The 14,180-nt window shown below is 39.9% G+C and overlaps 1 protein-coding gene across 1 annotated transcript; it reads right to left on the reverse strand.

Annotated features, from left to right (window-relative positions):
- Positions 1–2,974: 2,974 nt before the first annotated feature.
- Positions 2,975–9,826, reverse strand: il10 (interleukin 10). The gene is made up of 5 exons (XM_026346595.1): positions 4,820–9,826; positions 4,561–4,620; positions 4,272–4,436; positions 3,565–3,627; positions 2,975–3,457 (listed from the first exon to the last, which is right to left on the reverse strand). Exons 1-5 carry the CDS (start codon positions 4,982–4,984, stop codon positions 3,347–3,349), a joined length of 564 nt encoding a protein of 187 aa, XP_026202380.1. The 5' UTR covers positions 4,985–9,826; the 3' UTR covers positions 2,975–3,346.
- Positions 9,827–14,180: the final 4,354 nt, after the last annotated feature.

Genomic DNA, 14,180 nt, shown 5'->3' on the forward strand with positions numbered 1-14,180 from the left:
GTCATATCTCTGTTATGCAAGTCTGCCAGGTAAGTGACACATGGGGTTAAATGGGGCTTCAGGGGAGTCCCGCATACTTTTAGACCTCTGGTGGTCTTACCACTTTCTTACCCTAAAACTAACCTCAGGAAACCCACCGAGACGCCCACTTCACAAAAGGAGTGAGGGCTATGACCCCTTAGCATATTTTTTGAGATGTGGGGAAACTGAACTCAGAAGGTTCTAGCTGATTAAAACGTAGAGATTGCCAAGTCATCTGTTTTTTTTACCATGATCAGATGTTTCCCATCATCAAGGGTAGACAAACATGACATTACTTTATTCCCAAATGCAAAACCTTCTAAAGTGATGCAAAACATTTTCATAGGTTGGAAACATGCTGTTGTGTTGGCCCCATTATGTAATTATTGTGTACACGTTTTTAAAGATGTGGTGAAATATAGAGGATGGAGACTTCTCAGCTGAAGTGGTGACACACCGGTTGGAGCTCTTTGAAGTGGCATGCCATTCTAATTCCTACTCACAAACACACATCCTCTCAGAGGTTCACGATGTATCCGACTCACCTGCCCTAGACAAACAGTGAGATGCCACAAGTTGCCTCAACGAGAAACCTCCAGCTCATAGTGAAGCTTGGCTTTTTTTTTTTTTTTTTTTCTCTCTCTCTTTTCTTTTTTCAGACATGATCAAATGGAAAACCTCATCAGTTTTACATGTTGAGCACCATCACATGTGCTGGAAATCAGATCGCTCTTACTGTCACGTACAGCTCTTGGTACATGTTGTGGTTATGTGGTTACTTTGATTTTTCTTTTCTCCTCTGTTCATGTCTTTGCTCATTATTTTACAAACATCCTCCTTTTGTAGAAACGCATTCTTCATTATCTTCTGAGAAAAGTTGCAGTTGTAAAGACATGGATATTATACATGTGCATATTAAATGCACACATCTACATGCATTATTAAAAGCATGCTGAACTGCCAAACAACACTGAGAAATAGGAACACTGTTTAATAAATAATACATCTGTTTAGTAAATCTGATATTGCTTATTTATTGTTGACCTCTGTTGCAATTACTGGTTTTGTCAGTCACTGCTTAGTCACTACCTTGGTCTGAGCTTGCACATTTTTTCCAGTGAAAAAGACGGGCAGAAATTCAAGCGAAACTATCATGCTAAATGAGCAGTCAGGCAGATATCGGTTTAGTGCTGACCACATACCTGACTTGCATCATGCAATGTGAACTTTTGCTTCCTGTGGCGTGCCATAAAACTGCACTGATGATACAATACTTATCAGATTTATTGTATTCCAAGTGATGCAATGAATGGGCATCCTACACCGCTTTGCACTAAAGCGGCATCACTATACGTGGATGTTTAATCTATTTGACATCAATCTAATCGTACACTTGACTCATCAGGTGTGCAGACAGAAACAGCATGAATCATCATTTGAAATTACTCAGGTCAGATGGCTTTTGCAGCGAAGTCTGATGTTTTGCAGCGAAGTCTGATGTTTGGCTTCTCAGTCTAAACACAAACAGTTTCCCATTAATGACTTGGCATGACAACAGACAATCAAAGGAATCAGTGACTGTGGTCTACATTTGTTGGATGAGCTCTGGAGAGGGATTTTTGCCTTCTTCAAACTGTGTAATTCTATTATTGCTCGCAATTAAGATATTAAGTACTGGGAGGATATGATTTTTTTTTAAATGGGAGAAGATACAAATGAAATAATAATATTGATGTGTGTATTTCACTTTGCCTTTTTTCCATTCCAGTCATTCTTGTGCAGTCACCAGCAATTTCTATTACTCGAATATGATTTAGAGGCAGTTCAAAGTGCTTTGAGTACCAATTACAATCTATACAGTATGTGCAGACCATAGTAGAGTAGAAGTAACAGGGTTGACACATGTTGCTGTTAGGATCTATGATATCTACACGGGTGCTGACAAGTGCCATGACATGATAGATTCATGTTTGACACATTAAACGTAACCATTTTTTACCATTTATCCTGATCATTCAAAACTCAGATTCAACATTTGACGTTCCTACAGTGCGAAAGAGAACTTTTTTTCTCACCCTGCTTCGAAACCAGCGCTCTCTGAACAGAAGTACCCAGTCATTACATAACAACCAGTGATGATCATAACCCGTTAACAGACAGGCGATTCAAAAAGTAAACAGTAGTTCAGAGGAAACTAAAGTCAGCATCAGAGAACCTTTAAAAGCGTGAGTATAACTTAGTTCATCTTTAAGGGAGCTGCTATTAACACTGGTCAGACTAAGAACACTGTGCCCTTATCAGACAATTGTTTATGAATGATATCTTTGATAAGATACTCTCATTGCTGTAATGATACTATTCAAGTCATCCCACACTGACTAAGCAGGTGACAGATGAATTGCCTCGGAGTAGTTTCAGTGCAGAGTCAAGTCAGTAATCAGTCAAGTCAGGACACTTCTGTATGTAGATGTAGTGTTAATACACAGAGCATGATTGTTTGGCATTTTTGTTAAAATAAAACTCTGTTATTGCTCAGTTCCCAGCGTATCGTGGTAGAGACTTAGCCTCCTGAAAACTGCGACTGAATTTGTAAAGGTTGCACGTCAGCACAGTTAAAAGCACCAAGGCGGCTCTATATCTCCATTTGTTAGTCTGGGTTGTGTGTCTCGGAGTGTGACTAGGTGGAGACTGCTCTTCTATGTGTGCGAGTGCATGTGCAAGTGTGCATATGCCATGAGGGTGAGGCTGGCTAGTTACAGTTACCGTAAGTTAAGATACAGCAGGGCTGCTGCTGGTAAGTGATGTATATGGGTCACGTTTGAGGTTAGAGCAGCAGTTGTTGAGTTTACACTTCAGCAGTTCACCACACAGATTGCAGTGCTGCAGGATGTTACATCTTCGCTGCTCTTACCCGTTAGACATTCCTCAAAAATTGCACATGAATGCAGCTGTATTATATTGTAAAATAGACATTTATTCATCTGTAACAATACAAATCTAGTCATAATAAATACAGAACATATTAAACATGCTATATTAAAATAAATATTCTATGTCTTCACAAAATACAAGTACATGTGATGACACTTTCATGTGTCATCACATGACAGTTTTCTTTTTAAAGCCCAAGACACAATATGGTCCTAAAACATAAAATTGTCCCCGGGACAAAATAGTAGACTCTCAGAAGCCCAAAGACAGGCTCATGAAAGGAAATGAACACGTGGTAACAAATATACCAAACATAATGTTAAAAATGCAACAGTCATTGACTTTCTTTTTCACTGAGATGAAAAGGTCACATTGTCATTAGGTGAGCGTGTCTTCAATAGGAAGCTACGTGGTTTCTCTGTCGTTTAGAGGCCAGGTATGTCTCAATGTAGTTAAAGAGCAGGTCCAGCTCGCCCATGGCCTTATACAGACCTTTACTCTCCATCTGTGGACACACACGGTTCAGGTGGTTACAAAAATGATCTGTCAGGACATGAGCTTGCACACGTGCGCACCGTGACAGATTGTGACACTGTGATGATGGACACTCACCTGAGTGTAACTGGAGTTCAGGTTCTTGATATCAAACGGTTTCTTGCAGGAGAAGTAATTTCTCTGTAAGAGGAACAACACAAAGAGGATGTTAGAGCGGGCGTTCCTGCTGTGCACTGAATTCACCCCACAAAACCTTCTCCACTGCCCTGACTGAAATTGCTACTGTAAATAAGTTTCTTCGAGTCCATCTAAGCATGAGGGGGTGTGGATGCAGCCTGAGAGGCTCTTGCATGCATTGGCTTCTCTTCCCTTTTCTTGAGAACTGGGGTGAACATGAATGCATCCTTCTGCTTACAGAGCAGTATGATCATCTGCTCTGTGCGCAGGCACTGAACTCTTCCCGTTTCACTCTCTTTCAGCTTCTTAGCCTACTTCTTCAAAACCGTGCAGGAATGGACTACTTAGGGCTGTTTTTGGGGGTTCAACTAGAGTTTTAACCACGACCAGAAATAATGCGTATTTCTAAAACACATCCTAATGTAGGAAAAGAGAAACCAACAGTCCCCCCATAACAGTCCACCTGTCCTGCTCTTTCTGTACTGAGCAGTCATGAGCCATCAGACACCTGCAGTACTTTTAACGTTATATACAGCTGCGACTTTGCATATGAGCAACAAGCCCCTGCGTAACGCGCTCTGGAGACGAGCCGCCGCGTTATTTACATTTTTATTCTGTCGTAGGAGGAACACGTGTCAGCTACTCACACATTTGGTGACATCACGCTTGAGCTCGTCAAAGATCTGCTGTATGGACTCCACATGAGGCTTCAAGTCCTTGTTGTCCTCCGTCACTCCGGCCATGGCTGTAGGCAGGACGGTGCTCAGGTAAAAGTCCAGCAGGCTGTTCATGGCGTGGCAGGCAAACGGGCTCTGAGGGGGGGAAACAGCAGCCTGGTTAGTGCTGCTCACGATGCTCGCGTTGTCGGTACGATTTGTCTATTTAAATACGAGAAACATCCAAAGGTTTTCTGTTGATGTTAGTAAGGAAACTTACTTTAAAAGAGTCCTCGACACTCTGGTCTAGCAGGGCTGTGTCCAAGTCATTGTTTGCTTCCTGCAAGCAGAAGGAGACAGAGCTCAGTGTGCTGTGAAAGCGTGAGCAGCTCTAGATGCAGACAGAAAGAGGTGAGAAAGTGCAGCATCACCTGGAGACTGACGGGACGCACACAGCCACACGGGCGGCGAGAAGGCTGCAGGTGATGCTGCACTCACTGTCAAGGTACTTAGAAAATAAATGTTGCACTGTTACTCACATAGAAGTCTCTGATGTGTAAATAGTCCTCTCTGAGCTTCCTGAGTCTGACAGGGAAACGCTCCACAAAACGACAGCACTGGTTGTTGCACATGGGGGTGCACCACGTAGTACTGAGGAAAGACAAGAGACCCAGGACGCACAGGAGGTGAGACTGAAGAGTCATACTGGTGACACTGGTAACACTGGTGCTGGAGACTTCTGGATGGAGGAAAAAGAAGAGTGGTCCCTCTGTAGTAGAAATGCTGCTGGATCAGTGGACGAGGATGAAGGTGACTTCTGAGAGTAGGAATCTTCTTGTTATGATCTTGCCAGAGAGCTCAGAAGAGATAAGCACATACATCTTGGCTCATCTTGTACCTTAATTTATAGCCCAAACTGGGACAGATCCTTGAGGGAGGAGACTTACTGGAAGAGAAATGGTTAAACATGCTTCATACATGCAGGGGATTTTTTTTTTTTCAATGATACATTCATACATACGGGCTACTCCTCCCATGACACAGGGTGGTACTGTGACTAGATTTCCATATTTTGAACCTTCAAGGAAAGATAATTATGACATAGCGTTTATGGACATTTATCTTGTTATCTGTGTTATCTGTGTACTTCAGTTTGACTGGTATTATCAGTAGAATCGGCAGTAGTGTATGACTACAGTCCCACATACTGTACAGCAGAGTCCAAACTAGCACACTTTAACTTAAAATTGGTGCTGAAGTGCAGAATTACTAGTTAAAATTGCATGAAATTCATAAGATTACATTATATTATTATACACACTTTCACAATAACAACGGAAATAATGCCCTCCACATGGAAATGATATTAACTTGTGGTTTGAGTTTGATGACGCTGTGGATTCCCTCGGTATGTCAGACATACGTAACAAAACTGACAGTGATGACAGATGACAGTTGTGATTTGTTTTTTTCATGGTATTGTCATGGTATTCTCTCTAGATAGTTTAATTTAGGATGTTTGAACAAAAACCACATAGAGAAGTAGTTTGTAAGTCATGGTGGTCTGAGAAGCATGATGGGTGTTTTCCCTTCAGTACTTTTTCTGTTCTCACGGAATGTCCATTTATCCATAACTAATGAATCGCGGTCTAATTTTTCTAACTCATTTTTTGTTGAGAAATGCCGGTATTTTAAAATACTGTTGTAGGGAAATTCAATCAAAATGATTGTCTCTGCACGTGAAGACTTCACAATCTGTGCAAACACTTTTTGATGGTTCAACACTTATTCACTGGTTGAAGCATGTCTCATACTGGAGACAATGGTGTACCGATCACAAAATTAATACAGTGTAAACAAAAGCATGCCAGCATGAATAATGAGTAATGAGTAATGCCCGAGGGATGCAGAAAAATGTGGTAGAGTACAGTGAACCAATACTTCTTGATTTTGTTCCTAAAAAAGGCCCAAACAAAACAGAGAAATAAAGTGCAGCACAATACACGTTGTAATATGTCTTTTCAAATGTGTATTTAAAGTACTGTGCAAAACACAGTTGTTTAGATGTTGTCTTGTCTAATAACTAACTTAATTGTCATGTCCTGAATTCACCCACCAGGCAGCTCATTCTTTAATGCATTAATTTAAAAATGCGATGTAAAAGCAAACAGACTTTTCTTGAACTTAGTTCTAGACATCGACAAACAGAGATGGTGATAATTTGGGCTTAAAAAGAAAACCTGGAAAAAGTCACTGAATTCGTTTTCAGTGAATTCTTTAAATAGTGAAATCCGGGTATCACTCTACAGAGTAAACTGCAGCAATGTGCAGAAATGTGTGTAATGTGCTTACACAAGTAGCAGCTAAATAAAGAAAGGTCGTTCGTGGTGGTAGCATTTTTTAATTTCTCACATGTACTGCCTTACCCTAAACTTTAGCCTAATCAAAACCTAATTCTAACCCTGACCCTAAAATCTAGTCTTAACCCCAAAACCCTCCACATTGTGAGGAGCAGCTCTGTAAAAATATCTATGTATATGAGAATAAAATGAGTCAGCAGTTTATGGGAAACCCCTTTAGTTTGGTGTGTGTGTGAAAGACAAGAGAGTGTGTATACATGTCTGAGCTTTGCTGTGTGATTTCATGATTTTGTGTGGTTGCAGTTGCATTTTAGATGCCCCTCTGTGTTTGACTTGGGACTTGTTTATGGGTGTGTGAGAGAGACGCAGAGTGTACGTCTATGTCATTTGATGTTCTTTCATTGTGGAACCCACTGAAGCTTCTAGCTGATGGTGAGCATGCCTCTTCCCGCTCAGTTCACCACAACTTGACTAGAGACGGCTGAGTGATAACACATCACACACTATCAATGACTTCTGAAGAGGACTATTCACAGAAAATGAGTGTCATGAAAATATAAATAAACGGTGTGCATGTGTGGCAATATTTAAGTCTTACTTATCCTGCCAGTCATGAGGTATTCATTTGTAATTTATTTTCGTGGTTTCGGTTACACACACACACACACACACACACACGCGCTACATTTCGCAAGATCTATTTGCATTTTTCTGATTTTACCATTACCAGCAAAGTGAAAAACCTTTCTGATGGGACAATGTTAGTGAAGTAGTAGTTAGGTCATAACTCTGAGAAGTTATGGAGGCTTCATATCATATACTTTTGTGCAGCCAGCTCTGTTCTCTTCACACAGGACCAGAGCAGAATCAATTAAAATGTGTTATTTTCACCTATCACATAGTTGTCAGTCATTAACAGTCAGCAGAACATCGTCTGATCAAGAGAAGATCAGGTGTTAGTGTGGTGGAGGTGTCTCTTTGTTCTCTTGACTCTTACCCCATTACCTCCCAAACTCAGTTTCTCATGACGCAACTAACCATTGCCCAAATGTGCAGTCAGCAGTACTGCAGCGTATTACCTGAAACCTCACTGCTGATATCACATCCAGTCGATTCAGCCCCCCGTTGGAATATGAATCACAGTGGAATAACATATTACCATGTGCTGATATTACAAATCGACAATCGATGTGTTGCAGGTGCTGGGGGCTGTTGTGACCAACTCCATGCAGAACAGATGAGCTGCACGGTGAACTGTACCTCCACCTTATGTGTCACATTTTCTGCGTTTGCATAATTTGTGTCTGCGACATGTTGCAACTGTCACCTTTAGAAGAAATCTATCTGTCTTTCCAAATAGATTGACCACATTTCTCTTTCACTTTCACACAGGTCGTCTGTTTCTCTGCGTGCGTTTTGTGTTTTTGTGTGTGCTGCACTGAATCCTTGAGAGGCCTGTTTCTGTTGTTGTTTATGAATGTTGTGAGCGTATATAACGGTGATGAGGTGTGTGTTTAAGTGCTGTAGGGAACTAAAACAGCACTGAGGGCGGCACTGTAAGAGTTTCATCTGTGTGTCCTGAGAATGACCTACAGAGACACCACTGGACTTCCTGACAGCTCACAGCAAATGTGAGCTGTCCTCTATAGTTTACAATGTGAAGGGATTGTGGATCAGCTGTATATCTTTCAATGGAACCATAACAAAAAGAGACAAATCTAAAATTTGGCAAATATACACAAAAAAAAAAAAAAAAAAGACAACAGTAAACTTTCACCAAAAGTTTACTGAAACCTTTGTAATTTCTACAAAGTTCAGAAAGTAACATCAGAAGAATGATTTGCTGTAACCTAAAACTAAAGTAGCCCTGTCCTTCTGCTAAGCAAGCACCTTTTCGGAAGGAGACGAAACTTCAAAATTCCCTCTGCACAAAGTGTTCAGTTTGACCTGGGCATCATCTGTAATATCGGATTAAATCAGTTCAAGCCTCGGGATTCGGTTAAAGATCGAAACTCTCCAGTGTTATGCTATGAATATATGACAGTTTATTCTCTATATAATTTCATGCGTGTGTCGGTGCAAATGCGTAAGCAAATACATGCATATGGACAATCGTATATGTGCCTGTGATGGTGTTAACCGCATTTATGTAAGCACTGCTCATTGTGACAGCTCATATTTCCCATGATGTTTAAATAGCTGAATGCTGAATTATGAAAAGTAAAAAATAACACCAGTGCTATTTGAATGATGAATCACATTTCCTATGACTTTTTTATTGATATGCTAATCTGGTCCTTGGTCTACTAATGTGAAACAATGCAGAAGCTGTTAAATGTGAAGAAATGAAAGGTGGAGATAGATGATGTACAGTCATCAGCTACTTCGACTGCTCTTTACACCTGTTCTGGATCAAAGTGCAACATTTTTACTGTGTTCACCACTAGAGGGTTCAATAAACAGGACCTGTCACTGTGAACATTACAATGTCCACTTTTGCGCTGATGATGTGATGTTGTATCATCATCAGCTCCCAACCAGTACTGCTCCAAGTATGTTTTTAGATAAACTCCAGCAAGGCACGTCTAGCATTTGCTGCGTCTCCCGGGACTGTCTCAAGAGCTTCGAGGAGATAGCAGGAGACTGGTCATTACACCAGCTGGACAGGGCCACGGAAGAGCAGCAACCCAGCAGTAGGACTGACAGCTGCTCCTTAGGAGGAAGAGGATGAACACTACAAGAAACCGACAAGGTGACATCCAACAGGCTACTGGTGTGCATTTCAGATCAAACTGTTCATCAAACAGACTCCACGAGAAATGACATAAAGACCTTCTCTAGTACAACCTGTGCTCACAGTCCACCATGAAGCTCAATTTTAGTTTCCACTAACAGTTGTTAAGTCATTTTGTTCTGAACAAATTGTCCAATGTGCATCAGTGACGATTTTCCACTTGAATAATTTGTCCATTAAGTGAACATGTGATGTGTGACAGTGGCTGAAGTGTTTCTTAATCTTCATGAGCAGTGCAAATTTTGCTGTCTACTTATTTTAGCCTGTTACTGTGAGTAGTTTATGTGGGTTTAATAGTGGGAGGTCACAACTTCCGAGGCCATTGAGTCAGACAATGATTCAGTCTTCACAAATCTGGGATAAGTTTTTTTTTTTTTTTTTTACTAAATCTTTTCCAAGTACTATATTAAAGATACACAACATAATGCACACTCTTTCTTTCTTTTTCCTTTTTCTTCACTTCAAGGTATTACTTTGCTTTTCATTTCTACACATAATTTGGAATATTAAATGATTATCACCAGCCAGTTCACAGATTAAACAAACAAAAAAAAAAACACATAAATGTCAATAACATCTTAAAAACAGAGATGGGAAAACTAAAGGGTCCAGCAGAAAGTGCTAATTACATAATAATAACGTTACTCCTTAGCACCCTCTGCTGCCCACTGGGACAATGTGAGAGACATTTGAAGAATTTAGTAACTGCTTATTAAGTCTGTTAAATACCTTGACGCATTCATGATGCAAGTAGACAAAGATGAAGTTGTTCGACTTCTGAGAGGAGAAATGCTCTTGTTGTGATCTTGCTGAGGAGCTCACATATTTAGGCTCATCGTCTGCCTTAAGTGGTCACAACTGGGACAGATCTTTGAGGGAGGAGACTTACTGGAAGGGAAATGGTTAAACATGCTTCATGCATGCCTGGGATTTGTTTATTAGATGCATATAATAATAACAATATATATTACATATGGTCTACTCCCCCCATTAAAACCACTGCAATTTATGATAGATTTCCATATTTTGAACCAACAAAGTGAAATTAACTATGACAGAGCATGTGATGCTGCACTGTCAAGGTACTTTGAAAATAAATGTTGCACTTTTACTCACATGGAAGACACTGATCTGTGAATAGTCCTCCATGAGTTTCCAGAGTCTGACAGAGAAAGCTGCCACACAACGACAGCACTGGTTGTAGCACATGGGGGTGCATCACGTAGTACTGAGGAAGGACAAGAGACTCAGGACACACAGGTCATACTGGTAACACAGGCGGCTGGAGTCTTCCGGACTGGAAAAAGAAGAGTGGTCCCTCTGTGGTTAAAATGCTGCTGGATCAATGGACGAGGATGAAGGTGACCTCTTCCAGTAGAAATGATCTTGGTGACGAGCTGAGAAGTTCATACATCTTGGCTCATCTTGTACCTGAGCTTGGAAGGGAAATGGTTAAACATGCTTCATACATGCATGGGATTTGTTTTTTATGAACATACCTTCAGGATGATCTATGCGATATACATTATGACAGGTTTGGGAATTTACTTAGATGATAGATGTAATGTCCATAAAGTTTATGTAAAACCTTCAAATAGAAAAGGAGGTCACTAATACCTTTACCTCAAACAGTGGCATTAAAAGTTTGAAGAAAACGTGAAATGCCGAAAACTTTGCAAGCATTCATATAAAAAAAAACTTAAAATGAATGTGATTGAGAGATATAATCATATATAATCACACAGATATATTCCAAGTTTAACAGGCCAGTAGTTGTTTACAGTAGCTTTCACACATCAACGTTTCTACGTCTCCCTACCCTCCAACGCCAGCCTCAGTTCAGATTCACCTCAGTTTATTTGTATCTACCTTACATTTCTATTACTTACTTACAGAGTATCACAGCTATAGATATGGAAAACCCAACAATCATCCACACGAGTTACAGACAGGCACTGGTCTATTTTTTCTGAAATAATTGTGGTTTTATTTGTCAGTGCTGCTGAGAGTTAAGGGAATACTTGTCCTGTTCCTGGCCTCGATCTCCTGGATCTGCCTTCTGGTCTTTGCTTTCCCGTCCCTTGGTCCCTGTGTACACACTTAAAGCCACATTGCCACTCTGCTCCTGTTCTCCTGCTCTGCTGCACTTACACACTTACTCACCTGCCCTTTCCTTATTCCTCCTTGGGTGACTCCTCCTACTTGCCAGCTGACATGCCCTTGCCACACTTAAACCATCAACCAATCAAGTCACGTCATGTCTCATAATGGACTCTCATGTGACTTATCACTGGAGTGAGTTGTTTAATTGTGATTTTGGTTCTAGGATGAGAAATGAAACCGTGTGATGTTCTAGCATTATGGAGAGCTTCATTGTCCTGCTTGATTCCTACCTTTGCTAAACAATCTGCTATTTCATTACCTTTCAGTCCCTTACGATCTGTTCTCAACTTAACTATAATTGCTATGTTCAACTTCTGATGTCTAAATGAAAATTATTATATTTCATGAACTATGTCCTGCCTACTATGGGATGAAAGTAACACTGAACCTGAATTCTCACATCCATCTGTACAAATTGTTTTCTTCAACAAATCCTGGTACAAATCTTGTATCTTTGAGAAGCTGACTCTTTTCTTGTAAATCAACTGATAGTGAGTACTGATACTAAAACAGGAGTTACTGGTAATGACACTACGTGAATGTATTTTCTCTGATCTAATTCTATTTCTCTTGCATCAACACTGGCTCTTGCAAACCATTTACACTTTGCTCTTTCACCATCCCAGCATGGAAGAAGTAACTTAGTTGCTGGATTTCTAACCTCTGCATGACCTTGTAAGTTCGCCCAGTAACTCATCATTAACTTTTTACGCGTGAGACACTTTGGCTTTTCCCACATTTCAACATGCAAAGGAATAGCATACCTTCTTACGGGTAGTCTATCTTACCAGCGTGTGATGTCAGCGCTATTGGCCTATGTTTCACTGGGCTTGATGGACCTTTCTCCAGTTTCCTAATGGGAATAATCACTGCTTTTTTCCCAGCCCTTGGTAATTTCTTAATTTCCCACATTTTAGTATACAAACCTAGGAGTTTCATAAAAGTCTAGATGTTTCAACATTATGTTACAGATTTGATCCTTCTAAGGAGGTTTAAATCCAGATCTTGCTATAGCACTTTTCATTTCCCCTAAAGTAAATGTAACATCCATTGTACTATTAGGATTTCTTTCAAAAAGTCCGGGTGAGCTGCTCTAGTCACCACCCTTCCTCTCATGCCCTCCTCAGTCAAATGATCAGAAGCATGAATTTTGAATTTAATTCCCTTAATTTATTTTGCTGCCATGTCTGCTGTACCTTCCCCTCATCAGATACTGCTGCTTCCTCCCCCAACTTTTATACTAGATCCTGCCATTCATTTCTAATTCCTATACTCTTACCATATCATTGCCTTAACATCCCCAGCATCTGTTGATCTTCCTGTTTTTATTTTGCCAGCCTTTTGCAATACGTGGTCTTGCTCAACTCTTGCTTGAGCTTTGTTATGGTTAATTAAATTCGAAAAATGAGAAACCCTAAGAGCTTTATTCCTCTTTCATTACTTTACATCTATCTGTGCACCAGAGAACAAGTTTTGTTTCACTTCTTCCTTTACTTTCGATATTGACTGATTAGCAGTTTCTACTAATATTACCGTAAACCTTTTTATCAACTTCCTCGCTGTCATTAAAAAACAATTTCTATAGTTCACTTTCACGTGTATGTAAACAACCCCCACTTTTTAGATTTATGATAAATTGTATAAATATAGTCTTCTACAACAATTGTAATAATGAATAATTACAAAATCTTGCTAACTTCCTTTAATAACTTCTCTAAATGCAGCATCTTGCTTAATATTTGTATCATACTCTGCACCTTCTCCCATCTCCCTGTAACACCTAACAGAAGACTAAGCGATTATTCGAAAATCCAAATGTGATCTTTTCATCCATGTTTACTGAACACAGATCACATCTAGCTTGAGGGAAAAATCATCTACAAACTTGAGAATTGGCAAGTTTGAACTACGAATGCTGACTGTTGATGACGGGAGGAAGCAGCACACTCACGCACAGTTGCTGACAAGCGTTTAGAGTGTGAATGTTACTTTTACTGCACTGTCTATTTACAATTTAGCCAAATATATGTACAGTATATCTGTTATATACCTATAATAACCATTTTCCATCTGTTTGTATCAGTAAGTCTTTTAACGCTTTCCACAACTTGCCTATGCTAGGAATGAAACTGAAAACACATTGAAATGAAGATGTATCAGGTACAGGTACAGTTACACAATGATATACAGTCCTTACTGCTTTTACACATAAATGCAAGGCCCTTTGTTATTTATTCTATTATAAAATAAAATTTATTCTCCACCTGGACATTGCAATGTCCCCCTTTATGCTGATGATGTGATGTTGTATGTCATCAGCTCAACTTCAAACCAGTTCTAGACACCAATGAGACAAAATGTTTGCATTTAACAAGAGCACAGGGACATGATGTTTTACGTACTGAATAAATGTTGCAGGCCAGATTAAATAAAGCTAACCACTGGACTGGCAGTTGCTGTTCGTGACTATGCTTTTTCCCGTATAGTTTACCACAAGTGATAAGAGACACTTCTTCGTGATAAAACTAACACACATCACACATCAGTGAATTCTGCACACAGCTGTACACAGAAAATTGGTTT

Source organism: Anabas testudineus, chromosome 5, assembly GCF_900324465.2.
Source record: "Anabas testudineus chromosome 5, fAnaTes1.2, whole genome shotgun sequence".
Classification (NCBI taxonomy): Eukaryota; Metazoa; Chordata; class Actinopteri; order Anabantiformes; family Anabantidae; genus Anabas; species Anabas testudineus.

Excerpts from the sequence above, each read along its gene's own strand:
- il10 (XM_026346595.1), bottom strand. The coding sequence starts at position 4,984 with ATGACTCTTCAGTCTCACCTCCTGTGCGTCCTGGGTCTCTTGTCTTTC. Across the intron at positions 4,437-4,560 it reads GTGTCGAGGACTCTTTTAAA|AGCCCGTTTGCCTGCCACGC; the intron begins GTAAGTTTCCTT and ends TCCCCCCCTCAG. Across the intron at positions 3,628-4,271 it reads AGCGTGATGTCACCAAATGT|AGAAATTACTTCTCCTGCAA; the intron begins GTGAGTAGCTGA and ends TTCCTCTTACAG.